A 22,608-nucleotide genomic window follows, 5' to 3' on the forward strand; every position below is an offset into this window, starting at 1 on the left:
CAAATCATAAAATGTTATTGGCCTAGTATTTTCAAATATCAATAAATGTTATTCTTACGTTATTTCCGTCTGCTCGGGTTCGTTTATCCTTTCCACTCTTCATCGGTCTGATGGCCGAGCGGGCTAAGGAGCCAGTCCTTACTGTTGGTGCTTGGTTTGAATCACGTTGGCTGCAACTTTTTTTGAGTTTACCAAAAATATACATACAGTGTGTTAAGTGTCTTTTTTGACGAAGGTGATGTGCATGCTTTTGCATGCGATTTTACCATCGGATTTTTTGCTGTGAGTAAACCATTTTTGTAAACTATCCTGAGATAACCATACCGTAAAAATTAAAATAGTTCCAGTTTTTTCGTGTCTGATATAAATCTTAAGTTGCTCTCAATATCACAGATACGTAGAGAAATAAATAATAAATCCAACAGCACATGTGTCTATATTAGCTGAACTAAACAAACAGTTATTTTGGGCACACGCTAATTAGTCAATTCAGATATTTAATATTTCAAATGCTGTGATGTTTGGATTAAAAATGATTTCAGTTTAGTTTAGTGTTTTGATTTTAGTTTAAATTGAATTTTAAGAACTTCTACCAAAAAGTCGTTACCCTCCAGAACTCTCCACCCACCACGAGTCTGCATCTACTTTGCATTCAGCGTTCAACCTCTGCGGGTGTACCGTAAACCGGGGTGACTTTGATAGGATTTCAATTTGTTTTTAGAATATTTTCCAAAAGGTAAGGTTTTTCTCAAGATTATTATTTTTAAAACATGTACTGGGGTAGGCCACACAAAGTCCATGCACTATTTTGGAAAAAAAGTTTTTTCAATAGTGTTTAGAAAAATAGTTACGTTAAAAATTCTTAGTTTTAATTCCGGGGTGACTTTGATAGACATAGTTTTTCTTGTTAAAATCATATTTAAGATGTTCAAACTTCATTTGTACGTTAAATGTACCATCACTAAAGTAGCTGATATAGTTTGTAAGAAAAAAAAATCAATGTTTATGTTAAGTTAACTAAGTTTATAAGCTTTTTAACAAAATACATATAAATTTTAGGTAAAATTGTTAAAAAGCCGGAATTTTGCCTGAAATTTGTTAAAACTAGTTTTGTTTACAAAATTATCGATTTCTATTGCATTTTATACTGAATTCGAAGCACGAATCACAAGTTTTCACATTTTACATGAAATTTGTTCAATTGAAAATGCCTATAAATTTTGAGTTTTTTTAAACTGTGTTTCAAAAACACATATTATTTATTATTTCCAAACTTATTTAACCTTCTCATAGTGGAAAATTGTCCAAAGAATCCGAAAATGCATTCCGTTTTCCGATTAAAAATCATGATCATTGAGAAAATCATGACACTTTGAGAAGTTTAAAATAATGACTTCCATCAACATTTTCTTAACTATAGTTAACTAACTTTATAAACCTTTCAAATTTTTTTGAAAAGTTCTTCTTGAGGTACTTTGAACACTTCTCTACCACGGTCAGTATGTTTCTGAACCATTCCTTACGTATTTTAAATGTACTCTTCATTTTGCGGAAAAATCGCAAACCTATCAAAGTCACCCCGGCTATCAAAGTCACCCCGTTTTACGGTAGTTGTTTTATTGAGCGAAGTGAGGTGAGGTTCTCGGTGCAGGCCCGAGTTTCTTACATTGCTCGGTACCTTCGCCGATCAGTGTCTTAATTGTAACGGTACTCCCTCGCACCGCCACCGATTGTGGTGGCTTTCGTTTCCTTCAACCTCCTCCATGGTGCAACAACACCCTACCTGCATGTGGATCAATCGATCACACCGTCACGTTCGTTTACGAGCCGAGTTGACTGAGTTTCCTAAAACAACGTCACGAAATTGATTTTGAACGAGCTAGAAAGAGCTAGGCGGCGGACAACCAAAACTACAAAACCGGTTTCTCGAAGCTCTGTGACTATAGTGTTACCTTTTTTTGCGCCTCCAAAATAAAAATTATGTCAGAAAAACAAGTTTCGTCGTTGGTTGGAGGGGGTGGTGGAGACTGCAAGCGCGATTGCACATCGCCAAATTTGAATTTGACTTTGAATTTCGGGTTGACATTAGTCACCCGTTTCTGTTTTGATGAAAAAACAAACAAGTTCGAGCCTTAGTGGAGTGGACCGAATGGAACTATGTCAAACTTTTCGGCAGGGGGTTGCAGCGCCGGTGATTAACACGTTTCTGATCTGCCTCGGGGTTGTGGTGGCGCCGCCACCGTTTTGAACACGGTTGAGGCCAACGCCAGAGATCAAGTAACGATTAAGTAATACGGCTCGATGTGATGTGATGAAGAAGGAGTAGGAACATTAAACCGGTTGACGACTATGCTCGTTGTGTTTGTGGACGCGTGAGGTGTTATTCAAAATTTGTATTTATACATTCCCAATAAATGTAGCGATGATTGGAATACGTAATAAGTGCATCGGACTTTGGGTTCGGTCAGAAAATGAAAGTATTGCAGGTTTTGTCGAAAAAAGAATAAGCACTAATACTTTATTTTTCAAATTACATATAAAAAGAACATCATTCTCACAGTGTGTAGTAGTGTGGTACAAAAAATAAACTTGGCTCATTTTTGTCACATTCTCGTCTAAACAAACAATAAAATTTTTTTTTTCATCATCATCATTATTTCGATTATTCAATATATTATTAAATCACGATCACCAGCAGAGACAGTACAGCAAAAGAGTGTGTGTCATTTCTCCGTTCCTCCTTCCGATATTACACGATCCCCTCGAAGGTGGCGATGATTGCATCGCGATGCTCCGCAGTTGATAAGTGGCCACTTCTCAGTAGTAGTGGTGGTGTATTGCACTTGGCTTTGCAGACGTGGAAGGGGTGTTCCGTGCCACACTATCTTCTCATGGGGTTGTGTGTGTGTTTTGCAATCAACAACAAATCCGCTGGATTTGTAAAATAACGGACTTCCCCGTACTCTCCTCTATCGTCATGTGGAAATAAAAGCGAAATCGATACTGTCTGCGGATGTGTTGGGAGTGTTCTGAAGAAGTTGGACCTATTCGACCGTAACGGATTTCGCCAGGTTTCGGGGACAATCGACGTTGCAGCCTCGCAGGACGGCGATGTGGTACGACAGCAGTTGCATTGGAATGACGGTCAGGATGCCTTGCAGGCAGTCCACGGTGCGTGGGATCTCCAGGGCTTTCGAGGCCAGGCTCATGGTCTCGGCATCGCCCTCCTCGCAGACGATGATCGGTCGTCCTTCGCGGGCCGTGACCTGCTGCAGGGCGTTGATACACTTGACGTAGACCGGGTCGCGCATGATGATCATGACGATCGGCATGGTGTCGTCGACGAGGGCCAACGGGCCGTGCTTGAGCTCACCGGCCATGATGCCTTCGCTGTGCATGTACGTCAACTCCTTGACCTTGAGGGCACCCTCCATGCAGGTGGCGAAGTTGTAGCCACGACCCATGATGAGCAGCGACTTTTGCTGGTAGAGATCCTGTGCGATTTCCAGCACCTTTTGGTCCAGCTTGAGGACCTGCTTGATGTGTGTGTCCAGCTGGCGAAGTCCCTCCATGATCTCCTCTCGTCGCGTCTGCAGCGAGAGCCGGTCTTCGCTCATGACCAGGGCAAACATGACCAGCGAAATGAACTGCGATGTGTAGGCCTTGGTGGAAGCGACACCAATTTCGGGTCCAGCGTTGACGTGAACGCCGCAGTGTGATTCACGACAGATCGAACTTCCCACAGTGTTGGTGACTCCGACGATCAGGGCTCCGCGTTGTTTGCAGTACCGCAGGGCCATCAGCGTATCGGCAGTTTCTCCGGACTGCGAGATGAAGAAGCAAACGTCGTCACGGTAGATGGGTGTGTTACGATCCAGGAAGTCCGAAGCCAGCTCGATCATCACCGGCAGTTCAGTGAGTTCTTCCAGCAGCTGACGTGTGGCGACAGCACTGTGATATGAGGTTCCACAAGCGATCAGCATCAACCGCCGGCAACGCTTGATCTCTGGAATGTACTCCTTGATGCCACCCAGCGTGACCTTCATCGATTCAAAGTTGACGCGTCCTCGCATGGTGTTGATCACGGACTCTGGCTGCTCGAAAATTTCCTTCTGCATGAAGTAACGGTAGTTTCCCTTCATGATCTGTTGAATCTCCATCTTCAGCGTGGTAATTTCACGAGCATGTGGATCATCCAAGCACTTCTTCAGCCGATGAATTCCCAGCGCTCCGTTCTTGACGGCAGCAACATCGTCATCTTCCAGATAGATGACCCGATTGGTGTGCTCGATGACGGCTGAAGCATCCGAAGCGAAGAAGTACTCGACCTCCTCACCAGGGTTGATAAAGTCGGTAGTGTTGTCCGGAGTAGGTTCAAACTGAATGTTTCCATTGGATCCATGGCGGTGTCCCTTGCCGTACAGAATCGGAACATGGTTCGTGGCCAGGCTCGTTGTGGACTTGATACCAACCAGCAGTGGTGAACCACGGCGGGTCACAACGCACTCTCCAGGGAAGTGCTTGGACTTGAACGCCAACGCGAACGCTCCCTCGACCTGCTGGACAACCTGCTCAACTAGCTCCCGGAACGAGTAGTTCGGATGCTGGATGTACAGATGATGCACAAGCTTGGCGATCGTTTCGGTATCGGTGTCGGACTCGAACTCGTATCCACGCAGCTCCAGGAACTTCTTAATGTCCTTGTAGTTGGTCACGATACCGTTGTGAACCACGACGAACGAGTTGGTATCATCCGAACGCTGCGGGTGAGAGTTGACCTCGCTCGGTGCACCGTGCGTAGCCCATCTCGTGTGGGATATACCAACGTGTGTTTCAACAGTCCCGTCGTAGCTACCGTCCTTCGTCTGCTCAATAATCCCTTCCTCCAGTACCTTCACCTTGCCCGTTCTCTTGAACATGGCAATCCCGCTCTGATCCGGAAGATCCACGGCGACACCCGCGGAGTCATATCCACGGTACTCCAGCCGCTTCAGCCCGGTTAGCAGCAGATCCAGCACCTCACGCCGCGTCTTCGGCGTAAGATAATTCAAGTACGCGAAAATTCCACACATTTTATCGGTTGATTACACAAAGCGCGTACTTGTTCGTGTCCGTCTAAGCACAACACACTTGGGTCTCTCTGTCTCTCTCGCTACGGTCGTATGTTTCAACCCAATCAACAGTCCGCACACACACACAATCGCTGAACTTTTCCAGCGAAATGAAACAATATCACGCGCGCGTTACACACACTGCTGTTCAGCTAGTCAGACTTCAAGACCCGAGGAACCTCTCACGAACGCGGAACACAAACGACTGAGCTCGCTGCTTGCCACGGATCGCCACTTTATGACTTTGGAGATTTCGGCCGGGCAAAGCGCCTTCTCTCACTTAGCACGGCACTCGGCGGCAACTTGCCCAACTAGCTGTTGTGGCCTTACGACGATGGTTGACGACCAGTTTTTTTTTCCACATACACACTTCGTGCACTTCTTGGTCGACCTGCTATGGACACGACCGCGGACGACGACGACAACGATCTCGTTCGGCACTCTCTTCAACGATGTCGTCGGCGACGGACTTGGGCAGTGTTCTGGATAGCGGTAGGTGGTTCAAGTCCTGGAGCGCACAATAGGGATCTGGACGAGCGCGCGCGCTCAAACCAAGTCGAAGAACTGAGAAAGCTTTCACTAGCGAATCGCGTCTTTATATACACCCGCTGCAAACAGCCTGGCGACCTGTTTTTCTTCCTGTCCTCCAGGTTCACGACACACTCCCTAATGATTCTTGGAGGGGTTCCTCCAAATACGCCCTCTCACTGGCGAAGCAAGTTGACGATCTTGGCTGGGATCGCGGCTGGTCTTGGTTACAGATTTGGGCTGAGCTACTGTTGACGTGTATCAAAACTAAACCTTCTTCTCGGAAGAAAAAAAAAGTATACAAAATCTCACACACCCCCGCAACTCTCTACCACATACTGTAGTTGTAATCTCGCTCACTCTCTCTCTCGCTCGGCACTATAGGGTTGTAGAATGCATGAATGGGTCTGTAGGGTTGTGTGGTTGTGCAAAAATCCGAAAACATCCACGAACGCCTCAGCTTGACACCGTGGATAGTGGTTCGCTGGCCGGAGTTTGCCTGTCAGCTGACTGTCAGATCGGAATGGTTCATTGAGGGGTTTCGAAAATTCGAACAGAACGAAATGAATTACCACGCGTGAAAGCTTCTTTCATGCCTTGAGTGTCGGGGCTTTAGGATTGGTAGCAGGTTCGATTCTCAGCTTGAAACGACCGTTAAACATGTGTCATTCCACCTGAATCGTGTACACAAAAAGCGAAAATTTTATTTATTTTTCCGTTTAATGAAAAGCTTAAGAGTGCTTAGAAATGATTCCACAGAAAAAATAATGGTAGTTCTAGATTTATTCAGATTTTGTGTCAAAAAACGTGTAATATTACACCAGAAACTGGTAAATTTTCATAAGGTTCACATTTTTACACAAAAAAAATAAAAAAACTTAAAAATTGAAATAACAAGCCATGGTCTCAACATTTGAATGAAAAAAGTATTTTAAGTGCATTTAACACCTGCCTAATTGTTTTGCAATCATTAGTTTTCAAAATGTGCTGTACATTAAAATTCCACAAAATGTTTATGTGTTAAAGTTTAAAGTCGTAATTTTAATTAAAATTAAAGTTTATTCATTTGAAAACCAGTCAAAATGCATTTTCCTGCGTTTATAATCATATTTAAGCATGTTTGAACTTCTTCGAAAACATTTAAAATTTTCATAAAATATCAATGTACAGTCCCACGAAAAGTTTATTTTTGCGCGAAAAAAATTCCGTCGATACATCTATATTTTGAAAACTAATGATTGAAAAACAACTGGACGCGTGTAAAATGCATTTAAAAACACTTTTTTCATCGAAAAGTTGAAACATTGGCTTGAAATTTAAATTTTTATTTTTTTGTCCAAAAATTTGCAATCAAAAAGTACATTAGTGAAATTTTGATAAAGTGCACCGTTTTCAAGTTAAATCCATTTTTAGGTGACTTTTTGAATTTTTTTTAAATTTGACGTTTTTCATTTTTTTAAATTAGTGCACATGTTTGCTCAATATTTGAAATTTTTTTTTTGAAAAGCTGGGAAAATTCTCTATATTTTGCTTTTTTGAACTTTTTTTTATACGACTCCAAGCTGCTGAAATATTGCCATGCAAGTGTTTAAAAATAGGAAAATTGATGTTTTCTAAGTCTCACCCACAACCCACCATTATCTAATGTCTATATCTCAGCAACGAATGGTCCAATTTACAATGTTAAAATATGAAACATTCGTGAAATTTTCCGATCTCTTCGAAAACAATATCAAAAAAAATCGGTATTGATTAAAAAAATTAGGGCCTCGTGGCGCGGGTTCGATTCCCGCCTTATCCTCCTGGCCTTCTATCGGATGGGGAAGTAAAACGTCGGTCCATTTGCGTAAAAGAGGTTTTGGGTGACTCACCACACCTAACCTTCGGACGCCTAGAAATGAGCAGAAACTTGCAACAGAGCCCACAAAAGACCCGGGGTCGTTAAAGTGGAATGCTTTGCTTTAAAAAAAATATAACTCTGTCAAAGATTTTTTGCACAACCTGGAAATTTCTGAAAAATCATGTCCTCTAAAACATATAAAAAATCGTGTTTTTTGCAAATCAAGTTTTAGTGACAAAAAGTAAAACAAAACATCACCAAAATTGTTATTACCGTGTATCATTTTTTTCAGTGTAGTCCATATCCATACCTACAACATTGTCGAAGACACCAAATCGATCAAAAATTCCTTTAAAGGATACAGATTTTTGAATTTTCATGCATCATTTTTGGATGGACAGCTGCCAAATTTGTATGGAAAATTATATGGACAAACTCATGATGCGAAATGGCTTCTTTGGGCATACCGAAGGCACCAAAAAAGTTTCAGTAGGATTAAAAAATACAAAAAAAAAATCGAATTACCGAAATCTGAGAGAACTGCTCTTTATTTACAAAAAAACATTGTTGAGGGACTAGTTTCTGGATTCAAGTGGTGTGGCCTTGAATACTAGGAACAGGTACTACATGTTTGTATAGGTAACACAAGGTAACAATATTGTTGTTTTTAGTTTAAAATGGAGTTGTCATCATAAATAAATTGCACTCTAAAGTTGTGATTCATAATATTTGTTTTTATTCACTTCCATGTGGATTATTTTCCCTTCTCACATGAAGATTACCCACCGAAAACGTTAACCTATAGTTTTTACTGCCATCAGCTACAACGAACACATACAATCAAATATATCAGTGTGGTAGTGCTACTATCGTAACTCTAGAATGCTTTTTCTTGTAATTGTTTACAATTTTGTTGAGATATTATGGATTTCTTTTCAGTATCCGTCACGAAATGCTAAGTAGTAAGGTTCACTGGTTTTTTTTTCCAAATTTAATTTTTGGGCTATCCAATTAGAATTCGATTCTGATTTCATATGCTTTCAAAGACGGAATAGTTATCGCTACGGGAGGGCAACATAATTCGGGATGCTAGTTGCTAATGATTAAAATTCATATCGTTTGACTAATAGTAATATCGAGAGCACTGGGAAATTATGTTCAAGCTCAGTCACGCGTGCACGCAAGCAAGTTACTCAAATTGCTGGTAAGCTAAATCAATTTCGTTTTGGTACCGCTGGTCTGCGGCTGTTTGTGTCTTTGTTTGTTTCTCTTTAGTAATTATTATCACACATTTAATCATTTGAGATTTTACTCTGATAGATAAATTTACATGCTCGCTAAACCGTGCTTTGTGTTTCAATCACTCGTGATTATTTAATTTTTGTTTCGCTTGCCTGGCTAATGAAATCGATTGTTGTGAGTTTCAAAGTTTTAGTTTAACTTATTCTCATTATCAAATTTTCACATTTTGGCACAAACTTTTTCGCGACGACGAAATTAACATAACCGTTAACCTAATGGAAGAAAATTGGAACGGAACAAAGTACGTTCAACGGAAAAACAACAAATCAAACCTAAAATCTATACTAAACGTATAAAAACAATTTGGGGAAAAAATATGAATAACATCTCAGGAACAAAAAATTGCTCTATTATCTTTGGCCATCGATTTCGATTATTCAGTTTCGCTTCAGTTCTCATAATTGCTATACGAACGAGGTTGCATATAAAATTAACAAAAAAGTCGTAAATTCTAATCAGAAGTTAGTGAGTATTATGTGTTCCCACACACGCATAGTAATTGTTTATTCTAAACTCACAGAAATTTCTGTATCTTCCCGTACTAAAGAAGGTATAAGACTACGACAAACAAACAAACAAACTGCATACATTTGGCTTTGTTTGCGAGTTTCGCCAACTGTCAAACACAAAAAGTGTGAGTTTGTTTGTCGTAGTCTAATACCTCCTCAACTGAACTGCGAAAAGAGCAACCTTCTATCTCTTCGGTAGAATCGTATTCCCGTGCAAAACAGCAGGTATCTCTCTTCTGCTTTCTGTGAGAGAGAAAACAATTGTCTCGAAGAGAGAGATGTCCATCCTCTCTCGCACCTCTTTGCCTGTATTGACCTGGGTTTCGTAGTCGCGAGTACGGTAGCTGCCTGCCGCTTAACAGTGAGATCCGATACCTTGCGTGATGGAGTTCTCGAGCACGATGTGAAACTCGTCCAGGGGTTCCATGATCTGCCGCAAAAAGGTGAGTAGTCCCTTTTTGCGCATGAAGCTCTGCTCCTCGTACATCTCGGTCGTCACCCGGGTGTACGCCATCGGAACTAGCATCCGGTGCAGGAGGTGTTCCCTGAAAATTAGAGGAGGTTGGCAGATTTATAATAAAATAGGGTTTTAGAGACCCACCTTAAGCTCAAGCAAATGAACAGCTGGAAGCGTCCATCTTTGCCCAGTGTCTGCTTCACGTTGTTGATTTCGTCCATCAGATGGCAGTAGCAGCGCCATACGGCGGACAGCTCCTGACGCGCCACCGGAGGAAGCACCGTGGTGGACCCTTGCGGAGGAGACTCCGGACTCGACCCGCTCGTCGGCGGTGAGTTGCATACCGAGCCGCCTCCCCGTACCAACTCGACCGATTCTTCAACCAAACTGGTCTCGAACTGTTCCTTGACCCGCACGAAGTAATCCCAGAGGTACAGATTCCGTCCGAACATCCGCTGCGAGCGGAACCCGCACAGGAACGCCTGCTCCAAACACTTGACTAGGCCGTTCTCGCCGCAGAGCAGGTTCGTCAACGAGCTGGCGTCCCGCTCCCGACTTGGTCGGTAGTGCCACTTGACAATCGCGTTCACGGAATCTCCCAACATGTGCTGGATGTCCGAGGGACGCACCTCCGGCCGCTGGATGCTTGGACTGCGCGTTCGCGGAGGTGTCCGGCACGCTTCGACCAGCTCTTCACTGTCTACGGTCCGTGGCACGAGCTGTCCGATGAGCAGCCGTTCGATGGAACCGTCGTCGATACCGCGACCCAGCCAGCGACCACAGGGGAATCTGTAGAACAGAATGTTAGACCTGTCCTTGTTTAAGAAGTTGAACATCTTACTTGTACGTATGTCCAGAGACCTCGTTCCGCACGACAACGTGTTCCACCAGCCACTTGGAGGACATTCCGGTGTCGTCGTGACCTATCCGCAGCGACGTCAGTATTCCGAGCGTTTTATGCTGAAACGAGAGGATCTTTACAAAAACTTGCTAAGTGAAGGAGTACCCAACAACTAACATGGAACACAAACTCCAGCGAGTGCCGCGGCACGTTGATAAGCTGCGTTTCGCCGAGCGTGCCGGAGATGGCAATCACCACGTTGGCAGAGGTGGTCGCGGCGGAGCCCTTCTTCGACGGGAATATCACCACACGGTACGGCAGCTTGGCCGTGGGGTACGTGTTGGTGTAGCAAAAGTAGTCCACCGCGTTCAGCGTCAGCAGGTGGTACAGGAACTGTTCGACCTCGTCGTCGCAGCGCACAAAGGCGGACCGTTTGTACAGCTGCCGCAGCAGGGCGGTATCGGAGAGCAGAGAGCGCAGGTGACGGGAGAGGAGTTTCTTTTCCAGAGCGAGCCGCACCCAGGCCCGGGCGTAGCCGATGTGCGTCTTGATGTCCGTCATCGAGAGAATGTTTCTGAAGGGAGGAGGGAGGGAATGTTAGTAGGGATTCACTTTGATTACTTTGAGTCGGCAGATACCTAATGTCGAACTCTAGAGATTCAGGTAGCGGACGTAGCTGCTCAGGTCCCAGACTTTTGCGGTCCCGTGACTTGGAACGACCGCGCGTCGGTGACGGTGGAATCTCCGGTTCAATCGCCAGCGATGAAAGATCTTGAATTGGGGGTTAGATGGTCATTACCGAAATTCCAGTTTGTTAAGATTGATCAAACTCAAGAGGTTATTAGCACATTAGTAAATCAAGCCAAGCACTACCGAAGGTTTAGTCGCATCATTAGTTCCCGCTCGCGTATTCTGCCAGATGTTAGTATTTACAGTCAGTCTGGGGGTGTTAGGAACTCGCTCGCCCGAACTTACCGTTGATACTACCGTACCCGTTGTCCGAGCTGGGGACACTGGCGTACTTGTTACCGACCAGATTGGCTATGATATTGGGGAGGACAAAGTGGCTCAGTCGTTTCGGAACCGTCGGCGATATCTCCGGTGAGGAGAGCGAGATCGGTTCGTTCCGACGGGCCACCATCGGAGGCTTTGACTGGTTGGTGGTGTTACGCTTGAGTCGGATTATGCTGTTCAGCTTGTTCTTACGACTACCGGTATTGCTAGTATCGGGGCTACCACCGTAATTACTGACGACAGGTGACACAATAATGGGACTAATGGTGTGCTTTGAGTGTTTGCCTTTGCTAGTCAAGCTTGATTTAGGGGTAGTGCAGCTGGCTACGTCTAATTAAGGGTGGGGATAAAACAAAGAACAGATTTAGAACAAAAGAAAAGGTAAAGGGACAACAAAAGCAGAAAGAAGATCAAACATTTAGAATATACACTTAAACGTACAATCCATCCGCTTCCTCATAACTGTCCACGCCAAGGCTGCATGTTAGAAGATTGATGTTTAGGGAACATGGTCGATTTAAGCATAGTCCAACAAAGTAAGAAGACCCACAACCCTTCGACAATCGCTTACCTGGCGTCAGATAGTTGGTGTCGATCTGCTTGCTCGGATTCTGGCAGTCCTTGATCTCCAGATAGGCCGTCAGATGCGTCCACAGTGCGGACTTGCCCTGTTTGTTTACCAGCCCGTGCGACCAAACCTTCTCCAGCAGGTCGCACAGCGACGCGATCATCGTGTTCTCCTCGACTCCGGTCACCGAAGCCTCTCCGCTGAGTCCCAGCTCGATCGCTTCCGTTCCCATCTTCTCCAGCAGCATCCGCTTGGTTTTGCTTTTGCAGTCCTGGGAAAGAAGACTTGTTTATTGTACTAACCCGGATTATCCGGATGTTTGGGATAATCTGTTCAGTTCATATTCATTTTCCGGATATTTATTCGCATTATCGGAATTCTGGTAAGACAAGACAACTTTTTTTGAATTTTAAAATTTGGAATTTTAGAGTTTTGAAACATAAGATTACTATATTTTAAATCATAGATTTTTTTTTGAATTTTGGATTTCAGAATTTTTTAAATTTCATTCAATGCCATAGAATTTAAAATTTTCTAAATTGTTAATTTCAATTAAAAATTTTAGAATTTAAAGTTTTTTAATGTAAAATTTTATAATTAAAAATTTTATAATTTAAAATATTATAATTTAAAATTTTAGGATTTAAAATTCCAGAATTGAAAATTTTCGAATTGAAAATTTTGGAATTTTTAATTTTAGAATTCAAAATTTTAGAATTTGAAATTTTGGGTTTTAAAATCATAGCATTTCAAATTTTCTGAATTAAAAATTTCAGAATTATAGGATTTTGAAATTTCAGTAACTTTGAAAAATATTTGCAACGGTCTTACTAGAACTTAATGAAATCATAATTTAAAATTTTAGAATCTATAATTTCAGTATAAAAAAAATTTGAGACTAAAATTTTAAAATTAAACATTTTATAATTTATGATAAAATTTCATATTTTAGAATTTAAAATGAAAGAATTCATAATTTAAGGAACTTTAAATTTAAGTAAAAGAATTTAAAATTAAAGAATTTAAGAATTTTTAATTTAGAATTTTTAAATTTAAGTATTTAAAATTTTAGAATATCAAATTTAAGAACCTAAAATTTAAGAATTAAAAAAGTTAAGGAATTCAAAACTAATGAATTTAAAATTTTAGAATTTGGAATTTAAGAATTTGAAATTTAAGAACTTTAAATTTTTAAATTTAAGAATTTGAAATTTTTGAATCTACAATTTTAGAATTTGAAATTTTTGAATTGAAAATTTTAGAATTTGAAATTTTAGAATTTTAGAATTTTAAATTTCAGAATTTTAAATTTTAGAATTAATAATTCAAGAATTTTAAATTGTAGAGTTAAAAATTTTAGAATTTGATTTTTTGGAATTGAAAATTTTAGAACTTAAAATTTTGGAGTTGTTAGAGCTTAAATTTTCTGAATTTGAAATTTTAGAATTTTAATGTTGGAACTTAAAATTTAAAATTTTAAAATTTTAGAATCCAAAATCAAAGAATTTAAAATTAAGATTTTATAATTTGATGTATTAGAATTTAAATTTTGTTTATTTAAAATTTTAGAATTTAAAATATTTAGAATTTAAAATTTTAGGATTTAAAATTTTTATAATTTAAAATTTTAGAATTTAAAATTTAAAATTTTAGAACTTAAAATTTTAGAATTTAAAATTTTAGAATTTAAGATTTTAGAATTTAAAATTTTAGAGTTAAAAATTTTAGAATTTGAAATTATAGAATTTTAAATCGTAGAATTTATTATATTAAAATATTTAATTTTAGAATTTGAATTTTTACAATTTCAAATTTAAGAATTACAAATTTTAAAATTTAAAACTTTAGAATTACAAATTTTAGAATTTAAAATTTTGGAATTTAAAATTTTAGAGCATAAAATTTCAGAATTTTAAATTTTAGAATTTTAAATCTTAGAACATAAAATTTAGAATTTACAATTTCAAATTTTAGAATTTGAATTTAAAATCCAAATTTTAAAAATTCAAATATTAGAATTTTAATTTCATTTTATTAAAAATTTTAGAGCTTAGAATTTAAAATTTTAAAATGAAAAATTGTAGAATTTGAAATATTAGAATTTAAAATTTTAATATTTAAATTTGAGAATTACAAATTTAATAATTTAAAATTTTAGAATTAAAAAATTTAAGAACTTAAAGTTTTAGAGTTTAAAATGTTAGAATTTGAAATATTAGAATTTATTATTTTAAAATATATAATTTTAGAATATGAATTTTTAGATTTTAAAATTTTAGATTTTAAAATCTTAGAATTTAAAATTAATGAATTCAATTCTAGAACACAAAAACGAATATAACTTTTTTGGAATTCTGGATTTTGAAATTAATTCTGGATTTTGAAATTTTTGAATATTTTTCAGAATGTTTGTTTTTTAAGGTTTCAAAACTTTTTGAAGGTTAACAACTTGAGAAGTCTAAAGCCATGAAATTTTTGATTTTTTTTATAATTTCAGAATTCAATGCTTTAAGTTTAATTGAAAAAATTTAGCATTTAAAATTTTAAAAATATCTGAATTTTGGAAAACTATAATCAAAAAATTAAATTTTGGAAATTTAGAATCCCGAAAATGCGGACAACCGCAACCCTAGTTCAAACAGTACTATTCAAATCGTTTGAATTTGTCGAGACTATCATTTATATTCAAGGCAACTCCCCAGAGAGCCCACTCACCTTCAGCAGCTTCTCCACGAAGGTCCAGTTGGCTTGCGCCATCAGCGCCGGGCTGATCTCCGTCCCGGACAGGTTGGCCGAGTTCCGGTTGGACTTGTTGCCGCCGCCGTCGTTCTCCTTATTGCCCCCGTCCAGCGAGATCTCTTTCACCTTCCACTTGGAGCCGTTCTTGACCCGCCGCAAGCTGTTTCCTCTGGAAATTTGTAAAGTTTTGTTTTTTAGCACGAAAATGCCCGCAGTTTTTGAGCAGTAAAACAAACCAACCGAAAAACGAAAAATAAAACGCACACGTTTCATGCAAAACCACATTTGTACGAACTAGTCCTAAATCGTCGGTGTCGTGCGAGCTGGGTGTATGTACAATCAAATAAAAATCCTTACCTGGTGCCTTAAGTTGAACAGAAGTTGCTACTTTAACAAATGTTTGGTTCTACTTCCGTGCACACGAATTGAAGACCGAGAGAAAAAGAAAATCTCTCTTCGACAAAACAGCATTTTTGGTTTCTCTGACTGCGCGCTCTCTCAAAAATGTTTCAACTGTCGGAGAGAGAACGTGTATCTCTCTTTTTCTCTCAGTATTAAGCAGAATTCTGTTTGCACGGAAAAATTACAAATAAAAAGGAAAAATTTGTAAGCCGCTGAAAATGATAATTTCTTACTGTTTTTAAATTAAACTAGCTCTTTTTTACAGTGAGAAATTTTCATCTCAAACAGAGAAGTTTTAAGGAACTCAAAGTAAAACAATATTTAAAAATGTAAATAAAAATATTGTATATTTCAATCATCATGATTAAACTAATACGTTCCAAATCTAATACTGCTAAACTAAAGTATAAATCTGTTACTGAATTACAGAGAACGAAGCGTCACATCACTTTCGAAAGACTAACTTTAGTTCCTCAACGAATCACTTTACTGCTAATCAATAATTAATAAGGATTTTTATTTTGTTTCGTGACTTCCTGAAGCGATCGGTTTCGAGCGTGTGTTATTTAGCCGCAGTTATGTGAACACGATTTTTTTGTGTTTTTTTAACGATTTCATCGCACTTGAGGAGGTTAGTAGCAAAGAGTTAAGTGTATGCTCATTAGCGGCAGCTACATCAAAAACGAAGGGTAGTACGCAGCTCGCAAAATAATCGTAAAACTCAACACTTTCTCACGACTGCGCTGCGGCGAGGGTGAAATATGTTGAGGGCATGCACAGTCATGCGTGTTTAACGCGGTTTCGTCTGTTTGAACTGCAAATTTCGCATTTACAGAGGAAGTGCTGCTCGTGTCTCCAGCAAAATTTATTTCTTTCAGTTCGGATGAGCCAAGCAGGTTGATTGCCGGTCGTTTTGGTTGAAAGGCCTTTTGTACATACCATAGAGTGTGTGTATTTATTACGGCAAAACCGTCACCAAAACACCGGGAAACCTCCTGGTTAATGAGGCGGTTAATTCGATGCCTCCGCGTGGCAATCGATTCAATTCGGTTTGAACCAGTGAACCATAACCATAAATCACCATGTTTTGCGCTCCCACATGAATAAAAAACAACACCCAAAGCGACAGAATCAACGTACCTGGCTCGATCCCCCGTGGAAGGTGACTTAAAGTAGTGTAAGAACGGTATTGAATTGTTGTAAGACTTGGAGTGAAGTACGGATAAAATGGTGTTCATAAAAATTACATGCAATGTTTTATTCAGCTTACAAGAAGACAATACTTCTAAAGTTTCTAAAATCGTAAAAATCTAAAACTCATGACATGATCACAGCATTCAAACACAAACTCAATGGGTTAAAAGAACATCAACTATTCGCTAATCACAATCAGACGTACACTAGACAACTGTACAAAAACTCTAGTTTGATCGCATACTCTATCCAAGTAAAACTATAACACAATGAAAAAAATAATATGAAAAAACAAGCAGCGAGCTTCGTCCAGATCTAGGTTGGATTTATCACTCTTCGGCGCGGTGGCAAGCGAAAGCACAAAGCAACTCTTCCTTCCTCCTCCTAGCCACGCTTGTCAACACCACACTCATGAACGGATGCGTACTTTGCGTACCTCGAGGCGCACTCCTGGTTCAGCGCGGACTTCTCCAACAACGGAAAGCTTCGGTAGTACGGCGGGCGCTTGTCCAGAATCTCACTCGGTGGCGCCACCTCCATGTCGATGCTGGCCAGCCGCTTGTCCAGCAGTTTTTGCGTTTCCCGCGCCAGCAGACACGGCTCGTAGTTGGCGGTCCGGATCATGCTTTCACCGCCGTACCGTTTCCTGCGAAGAACCGGGCACCTTGAATAGAGTTCACCTTGACGCAACTAGAACAACCTACCTCAAAATCTTGATTCGATTGTCGAACAGCTTCAGATTGTACTCCACGTCGCCGTTGATGCTGTCCAGCGAGCAGCCACCGCCGCCGTCGTCCCCCCAGGACATCATGATTTTGTTGTCGATCAGCGTCACAAACATCTGGCTCTCGAGGAACTGCGACAGGAAGGGCCGATGGTGCTGCGGCTGGTCGGACAGGAAAGACGCCTTGTCGAAGTTGTGCATCGACTCGCGGTTGCTCAGCCAGTCCTCGCGGGCCTGGAACGGGTGGCGGTATTTTGTGAAAAATTGAGTACTTAAAAAAAAAAACTCAAATAAAGTGAAAATGCGTATAAAATTTCGAAAATTAAAAAAATCTAGTATATTGTATAAAATTGGTTATTTTGTAAAATTATTATTATTTTACAAAAAAAAAATCTGATAAAATAAAAATACATATAAAATTTCGCTTCGTTCAATACCCATGTTGCAAATTATGAAAATTTGAGTATTTTCGAAAAATACGGTATTTTGTGAAACATGTAATATTTTACAAAAAAATGTTATTTAGTGAAAATGCATAACAAACTTCGCTTCATTTTATACCCAATTTACAAATAATGAAAATTTTAATATTTTTGAAAAAAAATACGATAATATGTGAAAAATTTAGTATTCTACAGTAAAAATCTAATCAAGTGAAAACGCATTAAAAAATTAGCTGCGTTCAATACCCACATTGCAAATTATAAAAACTTGAGTATTTGCGGAATTTTGTGAAAATTATAGTATTTAAAAAAAAACTCCAATAAACCGAAAATTCGCCTTGCTTGATACCCGTAATGCAAATTTCAAATTTTTTAGTAAAAACGTAAGTAAAGTAGTTAAGTAAAAATACGGTATTTAGTGAAAATTTGAGTATTTTACAAAATAAAAATAACTTTAATAAAGTCAAAACGCATACCAAGTTTTGCTTCGTTTGATACACATAATGCAAATTATGAAAATTTGAGTATTTAAAAAAAATGATGTTTTGTGAAAATTTACTAAAAAATCTGTAATAAAGTGAAGTGCATACAAAGTTTTGCTTCGTTCGATACCCATATTGCAAATTAAAAAAATTGATATTTTTGAAAAAAATGTATGTTACAACAAAAAAACTAAAATCCATATAAAACATCTCTTTGCAAATTATATTCGATTATATTCAAAACAATACAATATTCTGTGAAAATTTAAGTATTTTACAAAAAACTCAAACATAGTGAAAATGCATATGAAATTCTTTCGTTTGATACCCATTTTTCAAATTAAAAAAAATAGTATTTTAAAAAAAGTTTTTTTTATTTAGCAAAAAACAAAAAAATAATTGAAAATGCTTACAAAATTTCACTTTGTTTAATTACTCATATTGAAAATTATGAAAATTTAGTAATTTCGACGAAATGCAGGATTTTGTAAACATTTTAGTATTTTACCAGAACAAAACTCTAATAAGTGAAAATGCATATCTGGAGTTTTTTTTTTGAAAAGTTCCAATAAACCAAATTTCCAGTTTTTGCTTTTTGTGTGTTTTTGAAACCGCCTTGAGTCAAGGGTATTAAGAAACACCCAAAAAGCAAAAACTAAAAATTTGGTTTATTGGACCTTTTCAAAAAAACTCCAGATATACAATGTCGCTTCAAACCCCCAACTGAAACTTTTGAAAATTTTATCACTTTCGAAAAATACGGTGTTTTGTGAAAATTTTAGTATTTTGCCAAAATCTCTAATTTAGTGAAAATGCATAAAAATTTTTGCCTCGTTTGATACCAAATCGTGATTTTATTTAGTATTTTCGAAAACAAATTGAGTACAATAAAAATAAACTCTAAAAAGGTGAAAATGCATGCAAAATTTCACATCGTTTGGTACCAAATAAATACCAGTTTTGAAAAGGCAAGTATTTTTAAAAAATATGGAATTTTGTGAATATTTTTGAAATTTTACAATAAAACATAAAAGAAGTGAAAATGCGTACGAAATTTTGCTTTATTTGATACCCATATTGCAAAATTTGAAAATTATAATGCTTTTGAAAAATAAACGACGTTTTGTGAAAATTTTTGTATTTTACAAAATAAACTCTAATAAAAAAAAAAAAACGCATGCCAAATTGCGCTACTTAATGATACCCATATTGAAAATTATAAAAAAAATGAGTCTCGAGCCATTCTCTACCAAAACCGGAAATCGATTTTATTTCTATTTTTTTATTTGGCTCAAACTTTGTGGGGCTGTTCATACAAAAATGGTACGTAAATATTCGAAAATCTGTATCCTTTAAAGGAACTTTTTGATCAATTTGGTGTCTTCGGCAAAGTTGTATGAAGACTATTCTAGAAAAAAATAAGTACACGGAAAAAAACATTTTTTTGAAAAAAAAAATGTTAAAATCAGTCGATTTTATAGACAATAGCTCATTTACGAACAGTATAACAAAAGAGAGATCAAATTTCCTGAGTAATTTTTTGATCCATCTCGTCTCTCGTTGCTCAAAAAACCCCATAAGAAATTGGTGTTTTTTTGCTTGTACGGCCGACTTTGACCCGCATGGTTCGATGTTGCGTATGCCTCATTTTAACATTTTTGTATGAAAAGTGACAGCTGTTTGTTTATCATACAAAAAATAAGAATTATGATGTAAACAGACTTATTTTCAGTGAAAAAAAGAGTCTACAAAGTCTCATGAAACTCACCTGATTCGGCAGGATGACGTACTGCTCGTACGCGGCAAACATCTGCACGAACCGGTTCAGGAAGATCTCCCGGATGGAGTTGTTCAGTCTCAGATCTTCGTAGTACTGCTCCAGCGTGGTGAGCGGCGTCTTCTGCTTTGTGCTGGGCATCACCTCGTTCGGGCTGGAGTCGACCTCGTCGCCGCCGCTGCGCCGCACAATGTCCACGATGCGTTGGCGAACGTCGGGCCGGGAGGGAACGCCGGCCGGGGGTAGTGGAAGGTCCGGTGAGTTGGGCCGGTCCCAGTCGAGGACGTCGTGCAGTGAGTGTTTCCTCCGGACGTGCATTCCGGTGGGGAGAGTGCAGCTCGTCGTCATCATGTCGTGGTCCTTGAGGAGATTCTTCGGACTGAGGATGGAGGGCGGGTCGAGCGAGCGATCCCGAGGTACTTGGTACTTGTCCAGCGCGGCACTGATCTCCGCGATAAAATCGTGCCGGTGTGGGAACGCGGGCAGCTCTTCTGGGAGTTGGACGCACTTTTTGTCGATGTCAACGTAGCACAGGTTGGCTTCGCTACCGATGCGCATGCTGCTGTCGCAGTCCGAGTGAAGTCCCATTACGAACGGGACGGGTGCGTCGAGGAAGTGGTGCAGCGAAGCCGGGAGGATGGGCGCGTACACGTGCTGCCATTGGAAGGGGAAGAGCAGGGAAGTGATGCACTCGGCGATGATGGTGAGCTTCTGGTAGTCGACGGAGCGTAGCAGAACTTGGTTCTCCAGCAGGACGCAGGTGAACAGCTGGATTACGCAATCTACGCTGAGGAAGGTAAACAGTAGCCTGAGGGGAAAGTCCATGAAAGGAAGCTCGTCTTTGAGAGCGGGACGCTGCAGGATGGTGGCGATGGGAGGTAGGTGAGGCTCTTCCGGTGGTATGTATATTCGGATGGACTTGCCGGGCGGGGGCGTGGACACTTCGTATAGTATGTTGTACACGTAGCTCTCGAGACTCAGCCGAGAACCGGGATGGCGGGGAAGACACCTGGAACGATTGGAAATGTGAGCATATCGGAAGACTACAGACGTAGCAAGCAACTTACTTGAAGAGATTCTGAAGAAACAGCTCAGCGATGTGAGCGTACGGCACCTGACAGACTAGCGAAAGGCTCTTCGCTACGTACAGCTTATCCTTAGTAATATCGTAATAGCTGAGCGCCGAAGCGGGCGCTTGTGCGGCAATCTTAAAGTGCCGCGGCAGCGATCGGCTCACCGGACTCTCCTTGACCCGGCGCAGCGTCCCCGGTGGCGGTTGCTGCGAACTGGACACCTCCGTGATGTACATCGACTGGAGCGTGTGCATGGCACTGCAGATCTGCCGGTTGCGGACCTCCTCGTAGAACACCAGACTGAACCCGTAGCACCGCTTGCCGTCCTCGCGGGTCGTCGCGAACGCGTGAAACCGCGGCTCGATGTTGTGTTTCTGCGTTCGAAAACGCAACCCCTGGGGCAGGGACAGCATGCAGATGCCGTGCGCGTCGAACGGGTTCCACGCGACATTCTCCGGGTAGTGTGCCAACGGTTTGCTCTTGTACGCCCGGTCTAACGGGGAACACTGTAGACTGTCACCTGGGAATAAAGGAGGGAACAAACGACACTAATAAGCAAAAACCGTAACTCCCCGCGGTAATTCGATATCTGCCCGGCCCGGGTTTCAGACTGTGACCATGTGTGTGCACGATGACTAAGTGGGCTGAGCAACAAGTTCTCGCAAGTGAAAACCATCGATAGGTCGGTTGGCAGCGTTTATGGAGCGAAAAATGCACCAAGAACTTCTCGCCAGTCCCCCCCACAGCTTGAGGTGGTGACGATGAATGGACGTAATTGTTATGAAACGCCTAATGACCATACCCGGCGGAGCCGGCAGTTTTGTTCCAAGCTGTACTACAAAGTGGATGGAGCAATTCTTCTAACTTATGTACACAGCAGCCGAGCTGGTGGAAAGGTCAACCCCTCTGAATCTGTACGGCAGCGCAATTGTGTCTGCTAGAGTCGTCAGGTTCTATCGTGCAATCTCCAACTGCGGTTTGACACCGTTTTTGCTTGATGCCAGAAGCCATTAGTGTAGGGCGCTGCATGGGTTGGTGAAACGCAGTCCCAATTTTCACGCTCTGTAAAGTCATTCAAATTTTCTCAAATTATACGCTGGTGGCGTGGCATCAAGCAATTACTGAATTACCCCGCGGAGAGAGGGAGAACAACAGTCGAATTTTTGGGTGGCACACAAGTGCGTGGAAGTTTGCGTAACTTCTTGATCATCAACAAAGACGAATAGTGGAGACGACATTGTAATTGAGGCTGTCATCAGTTACAGCTCATTCCGAGGGGAAATTATGGGTTCCGTTGGAATTTCAAAGTCACGCAAATTGGACACGTCTTGGACGTTGACCACCCGTGGGATATTTATAGCTCCAAACAATTTTAGTTTTAAGTTGTGTGCCATTATAAGATAAAAATAGGGCTAAAATTGTCAGAACAAGCAGAGTATTGCGCTTTCCGAGTAATATTGGTAAAATGAAGAAGTTTTCTCAATTCGATAAAATAATAAAACAAATCAACAAGGAATAAGTGGTCACGTTTCGCAGAAACCGTATTTCAAAGACAAACAGCAAACCAAACTCGTCCGCTAAAAATACTCCCCCACAATCATCAA

General features: G+C 40.1%; 2 protein-coding genes across 4 annotated transcripts in view; both read right to left on the reverse strand.

Moving 5' to 3' along the window:
* Nucleotides 1-2,487: 2,487 nt before the first annotated feature.
* Nucleotides 2,488-5,921, reverse strand: LOC120432663 (glutamine--fructose-6-phosphate aminotransferase [isomerizing] 1). Its single transcript, XM_039597909.2, has one exon. It carries the CDS (start codon nt 5,070-5,072, stop codon nt 3,045-3,047), a length of 2,028 nt encoding a protein of 675 aa, XP_039453843.1. The 5' UTR covers nt 5,073-5,921; the 3' UTR covers nt 2,488-3,044.
* A 3,653-nt stretch (nt 5,922-9,574) lies between these two features.
* LOC120412351 (DENN domain-containing protein 5A) overlaps nt 9,575-22,608 on the reverse strand; it is a 41,585-nt gene continuing 28,551 nt past the window's right edge. The window contains exons 3-14 of one of the 3 annotated variants that reach the window (XM_039572764.2): nt 20,999-21,524; nt 19,923-20,940; nt 17,210-17,463; nt 16,942-17,151; nt 14,886-15,078; nt 12,174-12,441; nt 11,564-11,932; nt 11,227-11,359; nt 10,766-11,162; nt 10,589-10,707; nt 9,892-10,536; nt 9,575-9,835 (exon numbers count right to left, since the gene is read on the reverse strand). In XM_039572764.2, coding sequence (XP_039428698.1) covers nt 9,646-9,835; nt 9,892-10,536; nt 10,589-10,707; nt 10,766-11,162; nt 11,227-11,359; nt 11,564-11,932; nt 12,174-12,441; nt 14,886-15,078; nt 16,942-17,151; nt 17,210-17,463; nt 19,923-20,940; nt 20,999-21,524 — 4,322 coding nt within the window. In that variant the 3' untranslated portion in view covers nt 9,575-9,645. Of the gene's footprint in view, nt 9,836-9,891; nt 10,537-10,588; nt 10,708-10,765; nt 11,163-11,226; nt 11,360-11,563; nt 11,933-12,043; nt 12,080-12,173; nt 12,442-14,885; nt 15,079-16,941; nt 17,152-17,209; nt 17,464-19,922; nt 20,941-20,998; nt 21,525-22,608 lie in introns of all 3 variants that reach the window. The other 2 variants (XM_039572765.2, XM_039572766.2) reach the window with 2 other exon arrangements.

This window comes from Culex pipiens, chromosome 2, assembly GCF_016801865.2.
Source record: "Culex pipiens pallens isolate TS chromosome 2, TS_CPP_V2, whole genome shotgun sequence".
Taxonomy (NCBI): Eukaryota; Metazoa; Arthropoda; class Insecta; order Diptera; family Culicidae; genus Culex; species Culex pipiens.

Bases quoted from the DNA above. Each gene is read 5' to 3' on its own strand.
- LOC120432663 (XM_039597909.2), bottom strand. From the start codon at position 5,072: ATGTGTGGAATTTTCGCGTACTTGAATTATCTTACGCCGAAGACGCGG.